Genomic DNA, 25,047 nt, shown 5'->3' with positions numbered 1-25,047 from the left:
GGGGGCCTGCTGTGCCCTTTTCAGGACAGCTCGTCCACCTTTGGTCCCCACCTAGCGCTCAGCTCTCACCTGTGGCTCCAAGTAGCTGTAGCACGCGCAGCGGCCACATCCCAGTAAACCGTCTCGGCAGATGGGCCAAACCAGGTGAGGGTACCCGACGGGTCTTTGACCCTCAATGAGGTAGGGGATCTGCCCAGCCCAGCGTGCCAAGTCTGGCCATGGCGGATTAAGCGGAAGAGACCAATTAACAGTCCAACGGTCAAGAAGGCGGGCCAGCAGGCGTGGTGGAGCGCTAAGAGCAGGACAAGGCACTTAGTCACCCTGGTCATCCACTGCAAGAGGTGGTGATCTCTTTAAACTCACCCGGCAGTAGGCAAAGGCAAACCACCGCTCTAACCTGCCGAGTACATGATTTCCCAATATGTCAGAGTGGCGTGCAGGGAAATTGTCCGCCAACTGGAATTTCCAGAAGCAACCTAAAGACGACTGTGCCACTGCTGGGGGAGACTTCTATCCAGTCAGAGTTGGAAACCAATGGCCAATGAAACGGTAGCATCATATGTGCGCAGGACACGGTCGAGAGAGGCCGAGGCTATCGGCCTGGAAACAAACCGACGTGATGGAAGAAGTTATTGAGGATGTGTGCAAGTATTTAAACTGGTAAATGGGCCAATTATACTGAAACAGATCACTGTGGCTTCAGCTCCCTCAACTTTTAAAGGGCAAAACGGTTGCCAAGGCTACCTGACTTGGATCCATTAATGTTTCTAACACCTTACACACTAGCACATCACCCACACACATCTGATAATTTTACTCCATTTCAACACTCAGTCATTCAAGAACCGTCACACAACCACAGCAGATTTCACCACATATTCCAGTGATATTAAACTTGATGCTGATTCTGAAACAGTGAATCACTGCTCAGGGATTGTCAGACAAATCTGTGTGCAGTTCTGGTCACCCACATACCTACAGGAAAGGTAGCAAGAAGATTGAAAGAGTGCAGAGTAAATTTGCAAGCATTTTGCAGGGACTTGAGCAGAGTTATCAGGAAAGGTTTAAAAGGTCAGGACCTCATTCTCTAGAGCTGAGGGGAACAAAGGGAGATTTGACAAAGGTATACAAAATTACGAGGGGCATAGACAGGGTAAATGCAAGCAGGCTTTTCCCACTCAGGTTGGCTGAAATGAGAACTGGCGAACATAGATGAAAGGTGAAATGTTTAGGGGAACTTCTTCACTCTGAGGGTGGTGAGAGTATGGGATGCGCTGCCAGTGTGAGTGGTGGATGCGGGCTTGATATCAATGTTGAAGAGAAGTTTGGATAGGTACAGTAAATGGATGGGAAGGGTGTGCAGGTCTATGGTCCAGGTGCAGGTCGATGGCTCTAGGCAGAATAACAATTCATCATGGACTAGAAACAAAGGGACTCTTTGTCTGCACGGTGACCTTTGACTCTATATTGTCAGCCCTGTTTAATGACATTTTGAGTCTCTGGGAATGGAGTCAAACCTAAGCCACATCAAGAATGGACACCGCGTTCCTTCTCCTTGAAGTGCATCACTGAACAAGTCAAGAGTTTACCAGAACCTAGAATCTCCTGCAGCAGACTGCAACCAGCAGAAACAATTATGTACTGAATTCCAGTTCACTATTCACCACCATGTCTGAAAACGCACGACCCACTGGCATGCAGTGGTTCCACTAACTGAACGGGCAGAACAAGCGCGATGAGATACAGGTACAGTGGGTGGCATCTCAAATAAAGACGGGTCGAAGTATAAGAATCTATAGGTCCCTACAGTGTAAGAGATTGAGGGGATATTGATAAAAGGTATACAAATGATGAGGGGTATAGATAGGGTAAATACAAGTAGGCATTTTCCACTGAGATTGCGTGAGACTAGAACTAGAGGTTATGGGTTAAGGGTGAAAGGTGAAAAGTTTACAGGGAACATGAGGGTGGTGAGAGTATGGAACGAGCTGGTGGATATGGGTTCAATTTCAACATTTAAGAAAAGTTAAACGTTGAAGGAGGAGCTTAGGAGAGACAACGGCGCCTAATGGCGACTGCTTTGCTTGCATCTTTGGAACAGTTCTATTTCTATCTTTAATATCTCTATTTTTCTCTTTTGATGACCCTGACCTGGAGTTAGATGCTGACTTCAGTTCTTTGCGGGAATGGGACCTGCTCTCGGGGTTTCACGACTGGCCGTTATTCGATATGCCAAGGATGCGGCTTTGGAGATTAGCTCGCCTTCGGAGTTCTGGGGTTTTGTGGCTCTGAGGATGGGCGGATCGAAGGTCAGTGCCTCTGGAGGAACTTGCTGTGTCGTGGGAGACGGAAGATCGAAAGCAGCAAACTGGCTGCTGTCTGTGTGCCCAGAGACCTGAGATCTTTGGGCACAGAGCTCGGAAAAAACAATGCAACGGACTTTTAACATCAGAAATCAGCGAGTTGTATGTTATGTCTCCCCACTCACTGTGAAATGGAGACACCTCTTTTTCCCTTACTAGGGAGAGAGTAAGAGCCTGGTATGTCAAATATCGGATGAATGAGTAGTCTTTGGGGTACTGCAAGTCTGTGTCTTTATTAATGCTTTGCTGCATGCTTGAGTGCTCGGTGAAGGGCACTGATGCTATTTTGCTGGTGGGGGGGAGGGGGTTGTTGCTTTGCTGCTGCTTGTGTGTGGGAAGGGGGAGCTGGGGGGAGCTTTGGGGTTCTAGCATTTAACTGTCATTCATTCTTTGGAGCACTCCTCTCTTTTCGTAGATGTTTGCGAAGAAAAAATATTTCAGGATGTATATTGTATACATTTCTCTGACATTAAATGTACCTTTGAAACCTTTGAAGCTTGGATAGGTACATGGATGAGGGCTGTATGGAGGGCTATGGTCTGGATGCAGGTCAATGGGACTTGGCAGATTAATAGTTTGGCGCGGAATAGATGAGTCAAAGGGCCTGTTTCTGTGTGGTCGAGTTCTATGACCCTAGGAAAGGGATAGAGAGCTTAGTGACATGCTGTCGTGGCAACGACCTCTCCCTCAATGCCAGCCAAACTAAAGAACCGATCACTGCCTTCAGGAAGGATTGGTGAACAGACTCCTGTTCACATCAATGATGCTGAGGGTGAGAGGGCTGAGAGTTCCTTGTTCCTAGGCGTGACCATCACCAACGGCCTGTCCTGGCCCAACCACCTTGATGTCACAGCCAGAAGAAGCTCACCAATGTCTCTACTTCCTCAGGAGGCTGAAGGAATTCACCATGGTCCCGCCAACTCTTACTAACATTCCTGTAATCACTGGATACGATGGACAACCGCCACAACAGTGGCGTGCAGAGGAGCAACTCCGAACACACAGCACATCGAACCCTGAAGTGGATGGGCTACAGCAGCAGAAGGCCATGAACGTACACTCCGTGGCCACTTTACAAGGTACAAGAGATCCCTAATGAAGTGGCCACTGAGAGTACACACACGTACACAGCAGACAAACACACGCACAAATGCGTGCACTGTACGCTGAGAGAACTGGGGTCACAACCGTAACTGAGCTCTACTGAAACTACAAGACATTTCCACTGAAGAGTGAGCATTCTATACTCAGCAACAACGTTCCCTCAAATAGTTTTTTTAAAGCTGTATGGACCAATCAGTGCGCTGAGCAGGAATTTTTTTTTACACGGCCTGAGAAGCGCTCAGCACATTAATAAAACATGTAAAAGAAAATGGCAGCTGCACGGTTGCACACCAACACAGCTTAGAGGGAACAGTGAACTGCATCAATCTGATCAAGCCGCTGGGGAAGAAACATACCAAGCAGAAACAATAAATAATTATTCAGCCCATCTAAACAGTGATGAACTATTAATCTGCCTGTTCCCATTGACCTGCACCCGGACCATAGGCATCCATACCCACCCACACCCCACCCATGTACCGATCCAAATTTCTACATCCACCATTTGCTCTGGCAGCTTGTTCCACTCTCTCACTACCCTCTGAGCGAAGAAGTTCCTCCTCATGTTCCCCTTAAACATTTCACCTTTCACCTGAAACCTATGACCTCCAGATGGTGCTAACAAGAGAGATTCCAGAACTTCTATGATCAAAGTCTACTCCCAAAATAGTAGTTACAATCACTTAATTTTCTGAACTCAGAATTCAAAATTCAACAACATTCTTAATGGTTCCCAAGCTGAGGAAAAACGCAAAATAAACACAAGATCAATGTCTTAATGAGTTGCCTGTCAATTAGACCACAAGACCACAAGGTATAGCAGCAGAATAAGGCTATTTGGCTCATCAAGTCTGTTCCATCATTCTATCTTGGCTGATGTATTATCCCTTTCAGCCCCATTATTCAAGAGCCTATAAACCTCGCTTTAAATATATCCAATGATTTGGCCTGCACAGCCATCTGTCATAATGAATTCCACAGATTCACCACCCTCTGGCTAAAGAAATTGCTCCTCGTATCTGTTCTAAATGGAACAATGCTAGCACATCTTTTCTTAGATAAGAAGCCCAAAACTGCTCACATTACTCCAAGTGCAGTCCGACCAATGCCTTATAAAGCCTCAGCATTACATCCTTGTTTTTATAGTCCTCTCGAAATGAATGCTAACATTGCATTTGTCTTCCTCACTAACAATTCAATCTGCAAGTTAACCTTCAGGGAATCCTGCACGTGGACTCCCAAGTCCCTCTGCACCTCTGATTTTGGAAGTTTCCTCCACTTAGAAAACAGCCCACACCTTTATTCCTTCTACCAAAGTACATGACCATGCACTTCCCTGAACCATATTCCATCTGCCACTTCTTCACCCATTCTCCCAATCTAAGTCTTCCTGCAGATATCCTACTTCCTCAACACAACTAACCCTCCACTTATCACATATTATTTGCAAAGCTGGCCAGGAAGCCATCAAATCCTTCATCCAAATCATTGACATGTCACAAATGATACAGATCAGCTGTAGTTTTGTCAAGTCCGCTGCAGGCTCCTGGTTAAAGGGAGTGGAAACTAAGAGTTTGGCACTCACCGAGTTGTAGAGGATACCCTCGCCATTCATGGCCACATAGAGGCCAGACTTCACGCCTTGTATCGCCACGACCCGCAGACCCACGGGAATCAAGTTGAACAGAGCTGGAGAAAGAGAAAACCATTTAGAAGTGGGGCCGACACCTATTCCTGGCATCTGATTCCAGATCCAAGATTGTTTCATGTCATTTCCAGTACACAATGTAAAGGAGAACAAAATAATTGTTACTCCAGATCCGATGCAGCACAAAAAAAACAAAATAAGATAAAGATCACAATAATAAAAAAACACAATAAATATAAATACATAAGATAGCTTATATACGATTGTACATAGATTGATTGTATGTCCATAAAGTGACACTAGGCACAGGAGTGTCTGTACATAAGGTGACTGATAGGAAATGATAAAGTAGTGGTGGTTGGAGGGGTGTGGAGGGGTGGGTTAGTGGGTGGAGGAGTTGATTGGCCTTACTGCTTGAGTCTGGTGGTCCTGTCGTGGATGCCACATAGCCTCCTCCGTGATGGGAGTGGGACAGACAATCCATGAGATGGATGGGTATTATCTTTGCTGATGTTACTGGCCTTTTCTCGGTACATTTCTGGATATATGTGCTTGATGGTGACTGTTGTCAACACCACACTTTGAGGGTCACCGGGCTTTACAGTGCAAGTGATCAAGATTCAATTCCCACCACTGTCTGTAAGGAGTTTGTACATTCTGTGACCACATGGGTTTCCTCTGGCCTCAGCCACAAAATTCATAATTCCTACACCCCGCACTGCTCGGTTTTACCTCCTCCCCAAGATCCACAAGCCTGACTGTCCCGGTAGACCCATAGTTTCTGCCTGCTCCTGCCCCACCGAACTTTTATCTGCCTACCTGGACTCCATTTTGTCACCCATAGTTCAGTTCCTCCCCACCTACACCCAGGATACATCCCATGCCCTCCACCTCTTCAATAACTTCCAGTTCCCCGGTCCCAACCGCTTCATTTTCACTATGGATGTCCAATCCTTACACACTTCCATTCCCCATCAAGACAGCCTCAAAGCCCTTTGCTACTTTCTGGACAATAGACCTCACCAGTTCCCCACCACCACTACCCTCCTCCGGTTGGCAGAACTGGTACTCACACTTAATAACTTCTCTTTTGGTTCTTCCCACTTTCTTCAGACCAAGGGTGTAGCTATGGGCACGCGCATGGGCCCCAGCTATGCCTGCCTCTTCATTGGTTATGTGGAACAGTCTGTGCCCCAAACCTATACTGGTACTGCTCCCCAACTTTTCCTTCGCTACATTGACAACTACATTGGTGCTGCTTCCTGCACCCATGCTGAGCTTGTCAATTTCATCGACTTTACTTCAAACTTCCACTCATCCCTCAAATTCACTTGGTCCATCTCGGACAATTCTCTCTCCTTTCTCGATCTCTCGGTCTCCATCTCTGAAGACAGACTGTCCACTGACATCTTTTATAAGCCCACTGACTCTCATAACTACCTCAACTATACCTCTTCCCACCCTGCCACATGCAAAAATGCCATTCCCTATTCCCAGTTCCTCCGTCTCCGCCGCATCCGCTCCCAGGATGAGGCTTTCTGTTCCAGGACTTTTCAAATGCCCTCTTTCTTTAAGGATCGTGGCTTCCCTTCTACCATCATCAATGATGCCCTCACCCGCATCTCCTCCATTTCCCACACTTCGGCCTTCACCCCATTCTCCCGCCACCACAACAAGGACAGAGTTCCCCTTGTCCTCACCTACCACCCCACCAGCCTCCGGATCCAGCACATTATCCTCCGCAACTTCCGCCATCTTCAACAGGACCCCACCACTAAGCACATCTTTCCCTTTCCACCCCTCTCTGCTTTCTACAGGGATCGTTCCCTCCGTGACTCCCTGGTCCACATGTCCCTCCCCACAGATCTCCCACCCAGCACTTATCCCTGTAAGCGTAAGTGCTACACCTGTCCCAACATCTCCTCTCTTGCCACCATTCAGGGCCCCAAACAGTTCTTCCAGGTGAGGCAACACTTCACTTGTGAGTCTGTTGGGGTAATCTATTGCATCCAGTGCTCCCAGTGCGGCCTCCTCTACATCGGTGAAACCCGACGCAGGTTGGGGGACCGCTTTGTTGAGCACCTCTGCTCCGTCCGCCACAACAGACAGGATCTCCCGGTTGCCACACACTTCAACTCTGCTTCCCACTCCCATTCAGATATGTCCATACATGGCCTCCTCTACTGCCATAAGGCTAAACTCAGGTTGGAGGAGCAACACCTCATATACCTTCTGGGTAGTCTCCAGTCCCTTCGTATGAACATAGAATTCTCCAACTTCCAGTAATTCCCTCCCCCTCCCTTCCTCTATCCCAGTTTCACTCTGCCCCCTCCCCCAGCTGCCTATCACCTCCCTCATGGTTCTGCCTCCTACTACCCATTGTGTTTTCCTCTATTCCTTCTTCACCTTTCCTGCCTATCACCTCCCTGCTTCCCCTCCCCCACCCCTTTATCTTTCCCCTTACTGGTTTTTCACCTGGAACCTACCAGCCTTCTCCTTCCCACCCTCCCCCCACCTTCTTTATAGGGCCTCTGCCCCTTCCCTCTACAGTCCTGACGAAGGGTTCCGGCCCGATACGTTGACTGATTGTTTCCACGGGTGCCGCCCGACTTGCTGAATTCCTCCAGCGTGTTGTGAGTGTTGCTCGCTCTCATTGTTTTTTTACAGCTGCGTGGGCCAACCTTTGCTGAGCAGGAAATTTATACACGGCCTGAAGACTGCATGGCACTTTAAATGTATTTTTTGGAATATGTATACTATGAATATTTAGAATGAAAATTGAAAAATCATATTCTTTTGGTTTTATTTATTAATTGAAAGGTATAATGTGGTGTAGGGGGCTCTGGATAGAGGTAGTACCTTTGATGTCTGGCATGCCGCTCCCTATCAGATAGGGTGGACGGGCATCACTGGTCCTCGTCCATATCCTAAATCTCTCATGTGTTGGCTCCAAACGCCATACCCCATACACCGCTTCAGCTGGCGGGCTAAACCACGAGAGGGGGTGGCGTTAACACGGCACCACTGGGCAAAAGACTTCCATGATGAAGTCACAGCCGGGGCGGAAAGGTTCTCAGATGAACTATAATGACCACGTGTTCATGACCAAGGCGAGCCACCTAGTTGGAGGAAATCGGCTGTGGTCAAACCTGGAGAGGTTTCAGATGCCCAAGACACGCTGCACGATGAGCACACCAGAAAGCAACTTCATACCAGATTGGTCACAGCCCGGGTTACCAATGACCGCGCTATCCGTCTCACACCAGGGCAGACGCGATAAATGTGCTACTGGTGATTCGACACAGAAGATCCGTGGCAGGGAGAACATCACAATCACCACATGGAATGTAAGAACGCTGAACCAAGCAGGGAAACTCAGGGAACTCACACATGAGATGGAAAGATACAACTGGCACCTCCTTGGGCTCTCCTCGGGCAAGATGGAAGAACGCTGGAGAAGTGCATACTGAGGAGGGACATGTCCTCTATTGTAGCGGAGGAGAGAACAGACATGAAAATGGCGTAGGGTTCCTAGTCAACAAATCCATCAAGAACGAAGACCTAGGATGCCAACCAGTGTCAAGCAAGCTCATGACCATCCGCCTGTGAGTAAAGCCATTCAACATCACAGTGGCGCAAGTCTACGCCCCAACAACAGACTACGACGATGAACACATTGAAGAATTCTATAAGAAACTTCAAGATGTCATTGACAAGGTGGACAAAAAGGATATTTTGATTATCAGGGTGTCTGGAATGCCAAGCTGGGCAGAGACGCACAAGATGAGTTGGGGAGATCTCATCGGCCCCTCATGCAATGACACCTTGAATGAGAGGGGACTACGCCTGCTGGAATTTGCCAGTTATAACAACATGGTGCTGTCGAACACACTTGGAGAGCACAAAGCATCCCGAAGATGGACATGGCGTGCCCCAGTGGTCAACATCACCAGATTGACTACATCCTGGTGCAAAGACGGCACAAATCTGGTGTGAACAGACCGAAGACCAGAACATTCCCAGGAGCAGACGTAAGCAGTGACCATGACCTTGTCATGATGAACATCAGAGTGCGCTTGAGGAGAATCAACAAGCCAAAGAACAGCCGGCTGAGATTCGACCTTGAAAAACTGAAAGACCCCGCCATCTCTGAAGAATTTCAGGCAGCAGTTGGGGGGAAGTTTGCACCAATACTCCTCTTTGATGAAGACCTGGAGGCCACCACAAATAACTTTAACACAGTGATGACGGAAACAGCAAGCAAGATTCTGGCGAAAAGCCGCCGCAAGTCTAAACCATGGGTCACTAACAAGATACTGGATATGTGTGACACAAGAAGGAAATTAAAGAAAGATAAAAACACAACAGAGGGAAGAACAAATTACAGGAAAATCAACAAGGAAATCAGGAGGGAAATGAAGGAAGCAAAGCAAGGATGGATAGCCGAACAATGTGTAGACATTGAAGACAGCCTCTCCAACAACAACACAAAGAAGGCATTCCAACTGGTGAAAGATCTTACCAAAGACAAACAAGCCAAAGTAAACACCATCCAAGACAAAAATGGCAAAAGTCTCACAGAAGAAAAGGAAATAATGGAAAGCTGGACAGAGTACTGTTCAGAACTGTACAACTACCAGAGCAAAGGGGATCCAAGCGTGCTGAATGTGCAGGAATCTTCCAATGAGGATGACTATCCAATCATGCGTGAAGAAGTTGAAGCTGCAATATGGTCACTGAAGTGAGGGAAGTCAGCAGGAGTTGACAACATCCCTGCTGAACTGCTGAAGCATGGAGGAGAGGCCACGATAGACATGCTTACCACCATCTGCAATAAGATCTGGCAGACAGGTGAATGGCCGACACCTTGGACTCAGTTGCTGATCATTGTGCTTCCCAAGAAAGGCAATTTCCAACTTTGCCAGAATTACCGTACTATCAGTTTGATCAGCCATGCAAGCAAGGTAATGCTGAGAATCATCTTGAACAGACTGAGACCTCAGGCAGAAGACATCATTGCCGAGGATCAAGCAGGCTTCCATACCGGCAGAAGCATCACTGAGCCTATTTTCAACCTCCTTTGTGAGAAACACCTTCAGCACCAGAGAGAGTTCTACCACGTCTTCATAGACCTCAAGAAGGCACTTGACAGGGTCTGGCATGATGTCTTATGGGCCACCATGAAGAAATTCAACATGAGGCAGAAGATGATTCATACAATCCATCTGCCAAGGCAACCAGTGCAGTGCTCGCTCGGGGCACCATCGGGGAGTGGTTCCATACCTCTGTAGGAGTCCATCAGGGCTGCCTCCTCTCCCCCACTCTCTTCAACGTCTTCCTGGAACGGATCATGAGTGTTGCCCTTGAAGATCATGTGGGCACAGTCAGCATCGGAGGGAGGAACAGCACAAACCTAAGATTTGCTGATGACATTGATGGACTTGCAGGAAAAGAGGACGAACTGGCCAACCTGGTCAGCCATCTTGACAGAGCCTCCACAAAGTTTGGAATGGAAGTAAGTGCCGAGAAAACCAAGCTCATGGCAAGTGCCAACGGTGCCATCACAGCAGGCATCTCAGTCCATGGTCAGAAACTTGAGACAGTACAGCAGTTCAAATACCTGGGGGCAATCATCACTGATGAAAGATCAAGACCAGAAGTCCTGGCCAGAACCACACAGACAATGACTGCACTATCCAAACTCAAGACAATAGGGAGGGGCAGCAACATCACCATGACGTACAAGATCAGACTCCTGCGTGCATTGGTATTCTCCACCTTCCTGTACACATGTGAGACATGGACACTCACAGCAGAGCTACAGAAGAAGATATAGGCATTGGAAATGAGATGCTTTTGCCACATCTTGAGCATCTCATATTTGGACCACATCACAAACGAGCAGGTCCGCAAGACTATCCAGCACCACATTGACCCCCATGAAGACCTTCTAACAACGGTGAAGAAAAGAAAGCTGAGATGGTACGGCCACGTAACAAGATCCAGTGGCCTTGCAAAGACTGTTCTACAAGGAACTGTGGAGGGAAAAAGAAGGAAAGGCAGACAGAGGAAAAGATGGACAGACAACATTAAAGAACGGACAGGGAGAACATTTGCGGTGACCCAGGCTCTGGCACACAACCGCGACGGATGGAACAGACTGGTGCAAAGCTTGGCATGACAGCGCCCCGACGACTCCAGCAGGAGTTAAGGGTGCAAGGCAAGGCAAGGCATAACGAAAAAGAGCAAAGAAAATCTTTCACATTTTGTAAACTTTTTCTCGTCTGTCTATTCCAGCTGTGCAGTAACAAAGGCTATGTGCGCGGGAGCATTTCAGTTATTGCGTGGCCGCACACTTGCACAGCTGAGAGGGAACAGTGGAAGTAGTGTACATTGGTTCATTGTCCAGTGTGATCTCCCCTCAACCTCTGCCGCTCTAGAGAAAATAACCCAAGTCTGTCCAACCTCTCATTATAACACATGCCTTCATATTAGTCATTCATTCTGGGTCAACTGATTTCTAAAATAACTACAAGCATGCTGCCATCAATTGAACAATTTTGGATTCTCACACAAGTTTCTGGCAAAGACACAAACAGTTTTTATGCTAGTTAAATTTCTCCCAACTCCAATTAAATTTGGGGTCATGGCAACGAAGCAGGAACAGCTGGAGTCTCAAACATCCTGGGGAAAGCTGCTGGCATTGACACTTGGCAAATCACATCCCACAGATCTCCACGAGTACTGTATAAGGTTGGCCGGCTTGTTTGAGAAGGTAAATGGCACTAAATCTGTTGTCACGGCACAATCTTATCAGTGCTGGCCAGACACATAGAAAGTGGAAGTGAAAACTGCCTTCCAGCCTTTTAATTGCATCCGTAATTAATGATGGGGTTCCTGTACCACTTGGAGCGCTAATCTAATTATACGCCGTTCACTTTCAAACAAAGCGGATTGTTACCACCTCCTGTCCTTTCTCATTGCAATCAGAACATACCACCACTGGGCAAAATTGCAAATTAACTCATTAGCACAGTTTGGAATGCTGCATAAATTTGTCTGTTTAATGAGGTGGGAATTTGTGGATCTTTTATAGAGCAGCAAACTAGTCTTTAGTAAGGGACTGGAGAAGTTTGCAATCTAAGACCAGGAGATGACTATTCATCTGCTAAAATACACCCAGTTGCCACTTCTTTAGGTACCTCCTTCACATAACAAAGTGGCTACAGAGTGTAAGTTCATGGTCTTCTGCTGTAGCTCATCCTCTTCAAGGTTCAACATTGAGAGATATTTTTCTGCTCATCACTGTTAACCACCACAATGCCTGGTTATTTGAGTTACTATCAGCTTGCTGTCAGCTTGAACAAGTCTGGCCATTCTCCTCTGACCTCTCTCACTAACAAAGTATTTTACATAAGACCATCAGACGTAGGAACAAAATTAGGCCATTTGCCAATTGAGTCTGCTCCACCATTCAATCATGGCTGATCCTTTTTTCCCTTCCTCAGACCCACTCCCTGGCCTTCTCCATGTAACATTTGATGCTGTGACCAATCAAGACCTATGAAGCTCTGCCTTAAGTATACCCATCGACCTGGCCTCCACAGTTGCCTGTGGTAATAAGTTCCACAAATTTACCATCTTCTGGCTAAAGAAGTTTCTCTGCATTTCTGTTCTATATGGACATCGCTCTATCATGAGGCTGTGCCCTCTTGTCCTAGACTCCACCATCACGGGAAACATTCTTTCCACATCTACTCCGTCTATGCCTTTCAACATTTGAAAGGTTTCAATGAGATCCTCTCTTATCCTTCTGAATTCCAGCCAGTATAGACCCAGAGCTATCAAGTGTTCCTCATATGATGACCCTTTCATTCCTGGAATTATCCTTGTGAAGCTCCTCTGAACCCTCTCCAAAGCCAGCACATCTCTTTTTTAGCTGTGGAGCCCAGAATTGTTCACAATACTCAAGGTGAGGCCTCACCAGTGCCTTCTAAAGCATTAGCATCACATCCTGCTCTTGTATTCTAGACCTCTTGAAATGAATGCTAACATTGTATTTGCCTTCTTCGCCGCTGACTCAACCTGCAAGTTAAACTTTAGGGTGTTCTGCACAAGGGCTCCAAAGCCCCTCTGCATCGCAGATTTTTGGATTTCTCTTCCTATTTAGAAAATAATCCGCACATTAATTTCTACTACCAAAGTGTATCACCATGCATTTTCCAACATTGTATTTCATTTTCCACTTTCTTGCCCATTCTTCTAATCTGTCTAAGTCCTTCTGCAGCCTACCTGCTTCCTGAATACTACCTGCCCCTCCACCAATCTTTGTATCATAGAAACATAGAAACATAGAAAATAGGTGCAGGAGTAGGCCATTCGGCCCTTCGAGCCTGCACTGCCATTTATTATGATCGTGGCTGATCATCCAACTCAGAACACCGCCCCAGCCTTCCCTCCATACCCCCTGACCCCTGTAGCCACAAGGGCCATATCTAACTCCCTCTTAAATATAGCCAATGAACTGGCCTCAACTGTTTCCTGTGGCAGAGAATTCCACAGATTCACCACTCTCTGTGTGAAGAAGTTTTTCCTAATCTCGGTCCTAAAAGGCTTCCCCTCTATCCTCAAACTGTGACCCCTCGTTCTGGACTTCCCCAACATCAGGAACAATCTTCCTGCATCTAGCCTGTCCAATCCCTTTAGGATCTTATACGTTTCAATCAGATCCCCCCTCAATCTTCTAAATTCCAATGAGTACAAGCCCAGATCATCCAGACTTTCTTCATATGAAAGTCCTGCCATCCCAGGAATCAATCTGGTGAACCTTCTCTGTACTCCCTCTATGGCAAGGATGTCTTTCCTCAGATTAGGGGACCAAAACTGCACACAATACTCCAGGTGTGGTCTCACCAAGGCCTTGTACAACTGCAGTAGTACCTCCCTGCTCCTGTACTCAAATCCTCTCGCTATAAATGCCAGCATACCATTCGCCTTTTTCACCGCCTGCTGTACCTGCATGCCCACTTTCAATGACTGGTGTATAATGACACCCAGGTCTCGTTGCACCTCCCCTTTTCCTAATCGGCCACCATTCAGATAATAATCTGTTTTCCTATTTTTGCCACCAAAGTGGATAACTTCACATTTATCCACATTAAATTGCATCTGCCATGAATTTGCCCACTCACCCAACCTATCCAAGTCACCCTGCATCCTCTTAGCATCCTCCTCACAGCTAACACTGCCACCCAGCTTCGTGTCATCCGCAAACTTGGAGATGCTGCATTTAATTCCCTCATCCAAGTCATTAATATATATTGTAAACAACTGGGGTCCCAGCACTGAGCCTTGCGGTACCCCACTAGTCACCGCCTGCCATTCTGAAAAGGTCCCGTTTATTCCCACTCTTTGCTTCCTGTCTGCTAACCAACTCTCCACCCACACCAATACCTTACCCCCAATACCGTGTGCTTTAAGTTTGCACACTAATCTCCTGTGTGGGACCTTGTCAAATGCCTTCTGAAAATCCAAATATACCACATCCACTGGTTCTCCCCTATCCACTCTACTAGTTACATCCTCAAAAAATTCTATGAGATTCGTCAGACATGATTTTCCTTTCACAAATCCATGCTGACTTTGTCCGATCATTTCACCGCTTTCCAAATGTGCTGTTATCACATCCTTGATAACTGACTCCAGCAGTTTCCCCACCACCGACGTTAGGCTAACCAGTCTATAATTCCCCGGTTTCTCTCTCCCTCCTTTTTTAAAAAGTGGAGTTACATTAGCCACCCTCCAATCCTCAGGAACTACAAACTTGGCAACAAGGCTACCTATTCCATCAACTAAGTCATTGATATACAACATTAAAAAGAAGCAATCCCAACAGCAACCCCTGCGGAACACCACTAGTCATTGGCAGCCAACTCAGTTTTCACCCACAGAACTGCCACTCACTGGATTTTTTTTTTTTTTGCTTTTCACACCATTCTCTATAAACTCTAGAGACTGTTGTGCAAGAAACGAGATCAACAATTCCTGAAATACTCAAACCACCCTGTCTGGCACCAACAATTCAACATACTAAGTCACTTAGAGCACATTTCTTCTCCATTCTGACATTTGGTCTGAACAACAACTGAACCTCTTGACCATGTCTGCATGCTTCTCATGTACTGATTTGCTACCACATGATTGTCTGATTAGATATCTGCATTAACAAGCAGGTGTATAGGTGATCCTAATAAAGTACCACTGAGTGTACAAGATACCAATAAGACTGAAAGAGTGTAGAGAAAATTGACAAGGATGTTGCTGGGACTTGATGAATTCAAACTTCATTCCCTCGAGCGTAGGAGAATGAGGGGAGATTTGTTAGAGGTATACGATACAAAGAGGATATAATACCATAGGACATAGGTGCAGAATTAGGCCAATCAGCCCATTTAGTCTGCTCCCCCCATTCCATCATGGCTGATCCATTTTCCCTCTCAGCCCCAATCTCCCACCTTTACCCCATATCCCTTCATGCCCTGACCAATCAAGGATCTATCAACGCCTGTCTTAAATATACCCGAAGACTTGGCCTCCACAGCCTGCGGCAATGAATTCCACAGATTCATCACTTCTCATCTCCGTTCCAAAAGGACGTTCCTCTATTCTGAGGCTGTGTCCTCTGGTTTTAGACTCCCCTACCGCAGGAAACATCGTCCTCTGTAGAAGGGAAGGATTAGACCGATCTTAAAGTAGGTTGAAAGTCTGGAGCAACATCATGGGCCGAAGGGCCTGTGCTGTGCTGCATTGCTCTATGTTCTGTGTACAAACCGTTCTCACAAATCATTTCAACACAACAGTGCACTGAGGTAGTACAAGGGAAACCAATAACAGAATGCAGACACGAGGAAATCAGCTAGGGGAAGTACAGTGCAGGCAGACAATTACATGTAAGATCCCCATGAGGTAGATTGTGATATTAAGAGTCCATTCTTATCTTACTAGGAAGCTGCTCAACAGTGGGTAGAAGCTGTCAATAGTGGGTAGAAGCTGTCCTTGAGCCTGGTGGCTGCTTTACTCAGGTGGTGGGAAATGAAGACACAGTATAGAGGATGGTAAATGCAATAACAAAAACATGTAATTAGCTTGTCTCTACCAATTACCCCCACACCACCTCCCTCCCCCACCTGACCGGCCGCCAATCACCTGGATCCACCTATCATCTGCCTCACCCCCTCCCCACACCTCTTTACGCAACTACCTCCCCTTTCCCCTCTCAGTCCCAAAAAAGGGTCGCTACTCGAAACATCAACTGCACCTTTGCCTCTGCAGATGCTGCCTGACCTGCTGAGTTCCTCCAGGATTCCTGTGCGCGTTGCTCTGAATTTTCATCATCTGCAGAATCTCTTGTGCCTCTGAGAGGCCCTTTCATCGTTCAGGTCTACTCTAATGTTGGAGTCTCAATCTTACACTAACTCTCACTAATCAATATTTTGTTCAACCCATATTCCGTAAAGGTTCCACCAGCCATCAGGGGTGACGGCATTGTGGTTGACACAGCCACTGTCTCACCGTACCAGTAACACAGGTTCAATTCTGACCATGGACTCTGTCTGGAGAAGGACATAAAGATACAGAAGGCGCTGGCGTGGAGGGCTATGAACGACATGAAGGAAATCTGGAAGTCGAACCTGATCAGAGGGCTTAAAAAGAGGATTTTCATAGCAGTCATAGAGTCCATTCTCACGTATGGATGTGAGACGTGGACGGTCACCAAGACAATGCGAAAGTCTCTAGGTGGTTGCTGTACACGAATGCTCCGGATGGCTCTTGACATGAGCTGGCAACAGCACATGACGAACATTGAGCTCTATAACAACCTACTGATGCTCTCCACTAAAATCGTGGCAAGACGACTGCAACTAGCGGGGCACTGTCTACACCACCCGAGCTACCTGCCAGCCTAGTCATCATATGGGAGCCCAAGCATGGGAGGATGAACCCTGGGTGCCCTCCCAAGACTATGGTCAACACACTCCTAGAAGACAGCGGTGCAGCTAATGTAGGTGAACTGAACACACTGATGAGGGAGAGGGAGAAGTGGAGAGTCTGTCATCGTGCCCGACGCCGGCCCCTAGGCCTGAGTCGACGTAGTAGTAGTAGTGGTTCTGTCTGGGTGGAGTTTCGACGTTCTCCCTCTGACCGCCTGGGTTACTTTAGTGCACTCCGGTTTACTCTTGCATCTTAAAGTCATCCAGTATGGTAAATTAATTGGCTATTATAGATTTGGGGTGGCAGGGTGGAGATACATCTCTACCAAAAGAAGTGTAAGGCACTCCTTCCCTCCGCTAGCCTGTAGGTCATCCTTGGGCAAGGTGTAGAACCTGCTTAAGCCTCTGCTGATCTGGGTCATGTGAAGCCATGGGAGCGGTGGCGGATGGTCGTATGAGCAGCTGGTGCATATCACCAGTTCTGGATATGTGACCACTGACACCAGGCAGACAATCTCTGAAGAGTATTGACAATAGCTGGGGTCACCCGTCTTATAAAGACACTGGCCAGAAGACGAACAATTTGCCAAGAACAATCATGGTCATAAGACCAAGATCAACCACATCATACGACACGACATATAATGATGATGATGACGACTAAAGATTGCCCCTCGAATGCAGATTAGGGTCAGAATTTGGGGAGGGGTGTAGTTAAGACCATAAGACTACAAGACATAGGAGCAGAACTAGGCTCTTCAGCCCGTCAATTCTGCTCCCTCATTCTATCATGGCTGATTTCAAGATGCAAAATTGTTTAATGTCATTTTCTGTACACAAGTATAAAGGAGAGTGAAATAATTGTTACTCTGGATCCACTGCAGCACAAAAAAAACCCACAAGATAAAGCACACAATAAATATATACATAAGATAGCTCATATACACAGACTGATTGTATGTGCATAGAGTGACACTAGGCACAGGAGTGTCTGTACATAAGGTGACTGACAGGAAATGATGAAGTAGTGGTGGTTGGGGGCCTGGAGGGGTGGGTTAGTGGGTGGAGGTGTGGATCAGCCTCACTGCTTGGGGAGAGTAACTGTTTTGAGTCTGGTGGTCCTGACGTGGATGCTATGTAGCCTCCTCCCTGATAGGAGTGGGACAAACAGTTCTGTCTCCTCTGTCCTTTGACGCCCTTAATAATCAAGAACCTATCAACCTCAGTTTTAAATATACCCAATGACCTGGCATCCACAGCTGTCTATGGAAAAGAATTCCACAGATTCACTCCCTCTGGCTAAAAAAATTCCTCCTCATCTCTGTTCTAACTGGATGTCCCTCTATTATGAGGCTGTGCCCTCTGGTCCTGGACTACCCCAGTATAGGAAACATGTCCACTCTGTCCAACCCTTACAATATTCAAACAATCCTCTCCAATGTCAGCATATCCTTTCTTAGATATGGGGCCCAAAACATAAAACATAAAACACTGGGGTTAGTATAGGACGATTGCAAGGGGTTCAGTGAAGTCTCAGTGGACCAAGTGTCAGGGTCTGAAGGAGCTGTGCATCTCTGGAGGGACATTTTACAGCGGCCAATGGGGAAAAGAATGCTTTGTATTGGCAGGGGATAGACAGAGACTGAAGACCACAGCACCAGTAGTGAGGACCAAGAAGGTATGGACAAGGGAAGCACAGGAGCGCTTACAGGACTGCTTTGAATCAGTGGACTGGATTGTATTCAGGGATTCATCTTTGAATCTGGACGAGTATACTGCGCTTGTTACCGACTTCATTAAAACCTGTGTGGATGAGTGTGTGCCTATGAAAACTTTCTGTACATTCCCAAACCAAGAGCCGTGGATAAACCAGGAGGTCCATCATCTGCAGAGGGCTAGGTCCGTGGCATTTAAGTCTGGTGACCCAGGTCTGTACAGGAAAGCCAGGCATGACCTGGGGAGGGCTATTTCAAAAATGAAGAGACAATAAGACATAGGAGCAGAATTAGGCCATCTGGCCCATCAAGTCTGCTCTGCCATTCAATCATGGCTGATCCCTTTTCTCTCTCCTCCTCAACCCCAGTTCCCAGCCTTCTCCCTGTAACCTTTGATGCCATGTCCAATCAAGAACCTATCAACCTCTGCCTTAAATACACCCAACGTTCCGGTCTCCACGGCTGCATGTGGCAACAAATTCCACAAATTCACCACCCTTTGGCTGAAGAAATTTCTCCATATCTGTTTTGAAAGAGCGCCCCTCTATCCTGAGGCTGTGTCCTCTTGTACTAGATTCTCCCACCATGGGAAACATCCTTTCCACATCTACTCTGTCTTGGCCTTTCAACTTTTGAAAGGATTCAACAAGATCTTCCCTCATCCTTCTGAATTTCAGTGAGTACAGACCCAGAGCCATCAAATGTTCTTCGTATCATAACCGTTTCATTCCTGGAATCATCCTTGTGAATCTCCTCTGGACCCTCTCCAATGCCAGCACATCTTTTCTTAGATAAGGGGCCCTAAACCACATAATTATAACATATAGTTACAACAGTGTAGATGGAGGAGAAGATGGCGGCGTGACGCAGCTCGCACTGGCCACTCCAGTGGTGATGTCTGTTATCTTTCAAGTAGGGTGCCGTGCACAATCCTGATTTGATGGAGACAGATGTGAGAGCACGGAGGAACATCTGTGAAACTTCTGAAATGCCTGCTTCACTGCTACTGCTACTGTGTGATCCAGAATCTCCGGAGGGGAAGGCCCCGAGTCCTCGGCTTTGCTTGTTGCTCAGCGGCCGGGGCGGGGTTGAAGTGCTCGGTGCTCAGTGTTGGAGGGCTGGTCGGACACTCAAAGTTTTCGGACAGACTCAGAATCGCCTGCGGTTGGGTGCTTCCAATGCGTTCAAGTGTTTGCGGCACTTGGAGTTCATGGCAGGGAGAGTTTCTCCCTTCTACTGTCTACGTGAGATGATGGGGCTATCAGGACTTCAGACTTTCTTTTACCATGCCCATGGTCTGCTCTTTATCAAATTATGGTATTGCTTTGCACTGTTGTAACTATATGTTATAATTATGTGGTTTTGTCAGTTTTAGTCTTAGTTTGTCCTGTGTTTCTGTGATATCATTCCGGAGGAACATTGTATCATATTTTAATGCATACATTTCTAAATGACAATAAACGAGGACTGAGTGTCCTCATAATCTAATCCAAATCTAATCTAAACCATTCACAATACTCAAGGCCTCACCAATTTTGAGACAATTCTGAGTGAAGTTGGAGGCAACACTGAATGCACGTCAGCTCTGGCAGGGTTTGCAGGACATTACTTCCCACACAGTGAAACCCAATAGCATGAATGGCAGTCATGCTTCACTACCAGATGAACTCAACGCCTTCTATGCCCGCTTTGAAAGGGAGGATATAACTACAGCTGTGGAGACCCCTGCTGCACGCATTGACCCTGTGACCTCTATCTCGGAGGGTGATATTAGGTTGTCTTTAAGGAGGATGAACCCTCACAAGGCGATAGGTCTCGATGGAGTACCCGGTAAGGCTCTGAAAAATTGTGCTGACCAGGAGGTGGGAGTATTCAAGGACATTTTCAACTGTCCGAAGTTCCATCTGCTTTAAAAGGGCAACAATTATATCAGATGTGTAGTGTGAGCTGCCTTAATGACTATCACATCTATGGTAATAAAATGCTTTGAGAGCTTGGTCATGTCTAGAAAAACTCCTGCCTCAGCAAGGACCCGGACCCACTGCAGTTTACCTGTCGCCACAATAGGTCTACGGCAGATGCAATCTCAGTGGTTCTTCACATGATCTTAGAACACCTGGACAACACAAACACCTATGTCAGGAAGCTGTTCGTTGACTATAGCTCAGCATTTAACACCATCATTCCCACAATTCTGATTGATAAGTAACAGAACCTGGGCCTCTGTACCTCCCTCTGCAATTGGATCCTCGACTTCCTAACCAGAAGACCACAATCTGTACGGACTGGTGATAATATCTCCTCTTCGCTGACTATCAACTCTGGCACACCTCAGGGGTGTGTGCTTAGCCCACTGCTCTATTCTCTCTACACCCACGACTCTGTGGCTCAGCATAGCTCAAATACCATCTATAACTTTGCTGACGATACAACCATTGTTGGTAGAATCTCAGATGGAGACGAGAGGGCGTACAGGTGTGCGACATACCAGCTAGTTGAGAGGTGTTGCAGCAACAACCTGGCACTCAATGTCAGTAAGAAGAAAGAGCTGATTGTGGACTTCAGGAAGAGAAAGACGAGGGAACACGAACTAATCCTCATAGAGGGATCAGAAGTGGATAGAGTAAGCAAATTCAAGTTCCTGGGTGTTAAGATCTTTGACGATCTAATCGTGTTCCAACATATCGATGCAGCTATAAAGAAGGTAAGACAATGGCTGTATTTCATTAGGGGTTTGAGGAGATTTGGTTTGTCACCTAAAACACTCAAAAACTTCTTGGAGAGCACTCTGACAGGCTGCATCACTGTCTGGTGTGGGGGCTGGGAGGTGCTACTGCACAGGATCGAAAGAATCTACAGAAAGTTGTAAAATTAGTCAGCTCCATCTTGAGTACTAGCATCCATATTATCCAAGGCATCCTCAAGGAGCGATGCCACTGAAAGGTGGTATCCATCATTAAGGACTCCCCACCACCCAGGACATGCCTTCTTGTCATCGTTACCGCCAGGAGGAGGTACAGAATCCTGATGGCACACACTTAGCGATTCAGGAACAGCTTCCTCCCCTCAGCCATATGATTCCTAAATGGACATTGAACCCACTTCTTTAATATATATTATTTCTGTTTTTGCATGATTTTTAATCTATTCAATATACATATTCTGTAATTGATTTACTTATTTATTTTTACTTTTTTTTCCCTTCTATATCATGTATTGCATTGTACTGCTGCCACAAAGTTAACAAGTTTCACGGCGTCAGCCGGTGATAATAAACCTGATTCTGATTCCAGTGAACAGTCATTCACACCCTGAAAGACTTCTTCCGCTTGTTTGTGTCATCACCAGGAACAAATCATGCCTAAAACGGCGGCGGTGCTTCAGATTCTGAAATAAAGATGAGGTAATAACATCAAACACCCTGGTCCTACGTTTAAACAAGCTGCTGGGTAAGAGAACATCAGAACGATAGCACAGAAAGAACCATCAACCCCATTAAGATCACTGACTCTTAAGATCTCGGGCAATAATCAGAATCAGGTTTAATGTGTATCAAATGGAGAAGCAGATTTGATGGGCTGAATGATCTAGTTTAGAACGGCATGTTGTGAAATTTGTTGTTTTGCGGTAGCAGTATACATAAAAAAACTGAAATTTACAATAAGAAATAGATAAATTATATATATATACATATATACATATACACACACATACATACACACACACACACACACACACGCAACAAAATTACTAATGCAAAAAGAGAGCAAAAATAAAAGTGAGGTCGTGTTCGTGGGTTCATTGTCTGTTCTGAAATGGGGAAGAAGCTGTTACTGAAACATTGCTTGTGGGCTTTCAGGCTCCTGAAGCTCCTCCTTGATAAAAAGAGGGCATGCCCAGGGTGAGAAACGATGGACGCCACTTTTGAGAGGCATCAGCTTTTGAATGTGTCCTCGATGCTGGGGGGAGCCAGGGCCTGTGATGGAGGTGGCTGAGCTTGCAAAATTCTGCAGCTTTTTCCAATCCTGTGCAGTGGCCCCTCCAGACCAATTTCAATCAAAACCCACAGCTGTAGTGTACAGATCAAACCCCACTGTCACACACTCACCAATAGTCTATAGTGTTTCATAATTGTGGGTTGAAGGTTGAAGCCCCTTGGTTGGTGTGGGAGGTCCGAAGTCTGCATGTCTGAGAGTCCAGGCCAAGAACTGGAGGCTGGAGGCCCAGAGGTGACCTGTTTTGGACTGGAGGCTGGAGGTGAGGCCTGTCAGTGTGAGTGGCTGAGTGGGTCGGTGGGAAAAGGGCTTCACTTGCTGTTCATACACATGAGAAAGTCTGCACATGCTGGAACTGGAGAGCAACGCACACAGAATGCTGGAAGAGCTCAGCAGGTCAGGCAGCATTCTTGGAAATAAATAGATAGGTTGACGTTTCAGGCCGAGACCTTTCTTCAGGACCGAGAAGGAAGAAGGGTCTCAGCCCGAAACATTGACTATCTATTCATCTTCACAGATGCCGTCTGAGCTGCTGAGTTGCTCCATCATTCTTGTGTGTGTTGCATTGCTGTTGTTGTGATATTCTACTAGACACAGTGGGCATTCTATGTTGGCGCCCAAGTGTGTGCTGACACCTACAGGCTTTTTTAAGTTGTGTCGTGCTGTGTTGGTGGCAGAAGCATCATGACAATTATGGGCTGCATCCATTGTAAATGCATTTAGTGACTCATTCACTGAATGTTCAATGTACTTGTGATAAATAAATGAGTCTGGGTGGGATTAGTTTTGAACTGACTGGTAAATAGGTCAATTATTATCAATATACAATATGTGAGGGTAAAAATACAGTATACAAGTTGGAATGTAATTCTGCAGTTGTACAAGACGTTAGTGAGGACATGTTTGGAACATTGCATTCAGTCTTGGTCCTCCAGCTGTAAGAAAGACCCCATTGAGCTGTAAGGAGATCTACAGGGATGTTACTGGGTCTTGAGGGACTGAGTTATAACAACATAAGAAATTGGAGCAGGAGTTGGCCATCTGGTCTGTTGAGCCTGTCTTAAATATATTTACTGAGGTAGCCTTCACTGCTTCATTGGGCAGAGAATTCCACAGATTCACCACTCCCTGGGAAAAGCAGTTCCTCCTCATCTCCATCCCAAATCTACTTACTCGAACCTTGAGGCTATGCCCCCTTGTTCTACTCTCACCTACCAGTGGAAACAACTTTCCTGCCTCTGTCTTATCTATCCCTTTCTTAATTTTATATGTTTCTGTAAGATCTCCTCTCAGTCTTCTGAATTCCAGTGAGTACAGTCCCAGGCGACTCAATCTCTCCCCATAGTCTAACCCTCTCATCTTTAGAATCAACCTGGAGAGCCTCCTCTGCACCGTCTCCAAAGCCAGTATATCCTTCCTCAAGCGAGGAAACCAGAACTGCATGTAATACTCCAGGTGCAGCCTCACCAGTACGCTGTACAGTTTCAGCATAACCTCCCTGCTCTTAAATTCAATCCCTCTAGCAATGATGGCCTTCTTGATAGCTTGCTGCACCTGCAAACCAACCTTCTGTGATTCATGCACAAGCTCTCCCAAGTCCCTCTGCACAGCAGCGTGCTGTAATTTTATACAGTACCATTTAAATAATAATCTGCTCTTCCACTTTTCCTTCCAAGGTGGATGACCTTGCATTGGCCAACATTGTAGAGAGAGACCGTGAAGATTAAAGGAGTGACTCTGTAGAGGTGTATAAAATCACGAGGGTGTCACAACCATGGACTCTGCTGTGGGGTCTATGCTGCCCCCACAGTCGACTGCACGGCAGGTTCGGCAATTGTGCTCGTGAATATGCACGTCCCAGTCAATCACTGTTTCATTATGGTGGTATTTAACTCCCTTCTTTATGTTAGGCTCACTACAGCAGCGGTTCACTCCCTGCTTACCTTCAACTTTGTCTGAGAAAGAAGACGACCATTTTGACTGATGCTGGAAAGGAGTGCTTTTCATTTAGTATTAGATATTGCTTTCAGTCAAGGTGTTGGCATTTAACTTTCCATTTGAGAGTTTTAGTGAAAGCCCTGTAGACCTAGTGTTTATTTTTTTTTCCATTCATTTAAAATCCTGCAAAGTTTGCATTAAGGTCTGTGAACTGTCGACCCACTTCTGTGTCTCTACACCCAAACCATATCTGAACGTTCTGACAGTGGGGCATAGGTCAGGTGAATTCACACA

The 25,047-nt window shown here is 46.4% G+C and overlaps 1 protein-coding gene across 2 annotated transcripts in view; it reads right to left on the bottom strand.

The window, feature by feature from the left end:
- fgf12a (fibroblast growth factor 12a) overlaps positions 1 to 25,047 on the bottom strand; it is a 178,912-nt gene that overhangs the window by 88,378 nt on the left and 65,487 nt on the right. For both annotated transcript variants that reach the window (XR_011885636.1, XM_072254887.1), the window contains one exon: positions 5,053 to 5,156. Coding sequence is in view for 1 of the 2 variants with exons in the window: in XM_072254887.1 (XP_072110988.1) it covers positions 5,053 to 5,156 (104 nt within the window). In the remaining variant the exon portion in view is untranslated. The remainder of the gene's footprint in view (positions 1 to 5,052; positions 5,157 to 25,047) is intronic.

Source organism: Mobula birostris, chromosome 4 (genome assembly GCF_030028105.1).
Source record: "Mobula birostris isolate sMobBir1 chromosome 4, sMobBir1.hap1, whole genome shotgun sequence".
Taxonomy (NCBI): domain Eukaryota; kingdom Metazoa; phylum Chordata; class Chondrichthyes; order Myliobatiformes; family Myliobatidae; genus Mobula; species Mobula birostris.
This window is presented reverse-complemented; position numbering and strand designations above follow the sequence as displayed.